Source organism: Urtica dioica, chromosome 12 (genome assembly GCF_054948205.1).
Source record: "Urtica dioica subsp. dioica isolate 48M chromosome 12, U.dioica_male_clone48M_v1_H2, whole genome shotgun sequence".
NCBI classification, from domain to species: Eukaryota; Viridiplantae; Streptophyta; class Magnoliopsida; order Rosales; family Urticaceae; genus Urtica; species Urtica dioica.
In genome coordinates this window covers 6,869,499-6,871,812 of record NC_142767.1, presented here as the reverse complement: position 1 = coordinate 6,871,812, position 2,314 = coordinate 6,869,499, and the positions used below count along the sequence as shown (strand labels likewise).

At 35.4% G+C, this 2,314-nt stretch overlaps 1 protein-coding gene across 1 annotated transcript; it reads left to right on the top strand.

Moving 5' to 3' along the window:
- The first annotated feature begins 601 nt into the window (after positions 1 to 601).
- LOC149378835 (RING-H2 finger protein ATL70-like) lies at positions 602 to 1,306 on the top strand. Its single transcript, XM_089603720.1, has one exon. The coding sequence runs from the start codon at positions 812 to 814 to the stop codon at positions 1,256 to 1,258; it is 447 nt and encodes a 148-aa protein (XP_089459846.1). The 5' UTR covers positions 602 to 811; the 3' UTR covers positions 1,259 to 1,306.
- Positions 1,307 to 2,314: the final 1,008 nt, after the last annotated feature.

Genomic DNA, 2,314 nt, shown 5'->3' with positions numbered 1-2,314 from the left:
TTGCTATATAGCTAACGTTTCGTAAATATTAAGTAAATAGCTATAAAGATGACGTGACATTCTTGGTTTGTCCTTTCATTGAAATAAAAGTGAGATGTTTATGTCAATTTACATGTGTAAATACATGAACGTGACTATTTATCTAAGATTTACGAAACATTGACTATATATCAATTTAAAACGGTAAATAGGACTATATATCTAATGAATCCATTTTGTTTTATCACAACCTTTTCTAAATTTAGTATGTTAAATTATATGAAAATAAAATTAAGACATCTATTGTGCTGTCCTCTCAATTTTTGTAAAATCAGAAAAAATTAAAGTAACTAACATTGTCTTTATATGGACTATATCCATACATAAAAATATTATACACCACTATATTTCATGAATAATGTCACTTATACAGGCCACCTAGAATATTATATGACAATAATATATGTTATATATATAAATATATATATAAGAATACATATTAAAAAATAAAACCAAAATAATTGATAAGTAGAAACAATAATATCATCATATCATTAATGAGGATTCTCTATTATGTAATTAATTAACCCAACTTCATTTGCTTCTTTTCAAGACCATTATTAATTAGTATATCCCTAGTATATATGTATAGTATACCAACAAAACGTTCATACCAAGAAATACCAAAAACGCCAAAGTCAATCTAATCTGGCAAAAGAAAAAGGTTTTCGGTTCACAAACACAAGAGAAGCCCTCTCTGATCTTTCTCTCGAATGAGTCATGATGAGTCCCAAATCATGACGATGATGATGAGCTCTGCTCCTCGGCCGAAATGAACAGCGAGCCGAGCCTGAGCGGGTTCCGGTACGGCGTGGGAGTCTCGGTGGCGGTGCTAACCCTAATCGTGACCCTAACCCTCCTCTCCTACTTCTGCACCAGTACCCGAGCCTCCAGCCAACCCCCAGCCCCGCTCGTCGAGATATCCGTCTCCGGCCAAGCTCCGGCGGCGGATCGTAGCCCCGGCGGACTCGACGACGCCGTCCTCCGCGGCTTCCCGAAGGTCCTCTACTCGCAGGCCAAGCTCCACAGAGACGACGAGCACAGTTCGAGCTGTTCCATATGTCTGGGAGAGTACTCCGACGCCGACGTTCTTCGGCTGTTGCCGGAGTGTGGACACGTGTTCCATCTCCGCTGCGTCGACTCGTGGTTGCGCCACCGACCCACTTGCCCCATCTGCCGATCCTCTCCTGTCCCGCTCGCTGCCCATCCGAATTCCTAATCTTTTTTGTATTGGGCTGAAAAAAGAAACACACACATATATATTAATAAATACACTGTACTATCATTTATCATCAATCTTTTGTCAAATGATAGGTCTCTTTTGAATTATTTTTCCTTTATTTTGTATATTGAATGATAATAAATTATTATGATTATTAGTTATGAATGATTAATTTGATAATTGAACAGATGTATGAAATGTAATGTCCTAGTGATGAAAAAGTAGGGATACTCATTTTAATTTTTATTAGAGGTTTGAAGTAGATCACGGCCTTTTTTTTGTGAAAGCATAATATATGTATGAACATTGACGAGAGTAAAAAATATCTTCCCAATCCAATGGATAGACCACATTACGTCATTCTAACTTCATAATCATGTAGCATTAGTATCATCAACCATCTTATTTAATTATTATAATCCAACGCCATAAACGTCAAGAATTGAAACCCACCAATGATCCAAATTTGGAATAAAAGTAAAATTTTATTTAGTGGGGACATATTTCATAATTATTCAAACACATTTTAAATAATTAAAAGCCTGGTAACGATCGGTCACTTGGTTAAAAATTCAAATCTGGATGGGCATGCTAGGGAAGCAATGATATATGTTGAATATATCCCTAGTAAGAGATGTGTCATGGTTCCCTCAAAAAAAAAAAAAAAAAAAAAAAAAGAGATGTGTCATGGTCACATCATATGTATGTAATAATGGTATTTTAATTTTTTGTGTGCTGTAGCTAGACTAGTATAGAATCGTCAAAGCCTAGTGATTTGTGTGTTTATTATATTACTGAGGAGGGTACTTCAACGCAGAATATACAATTGGTTTAAAAAAAAATAATAATAATTAAAGTGGAAAAAACAAGGTGATAGCTATGTATGTGGTGGATGTATAGATACAGCAGCCAGCTGCTATTGTTGAACACCGACTCTGCAAAGAGTGCAGTCAAATTATGCTCTTCACATTCTACTTGTTTTCTTTAGTCCATAGAAACAAAAGATAAATTTCATTGAGTGGGCTTAATAAGCCATTAAATATCTTATTTAGA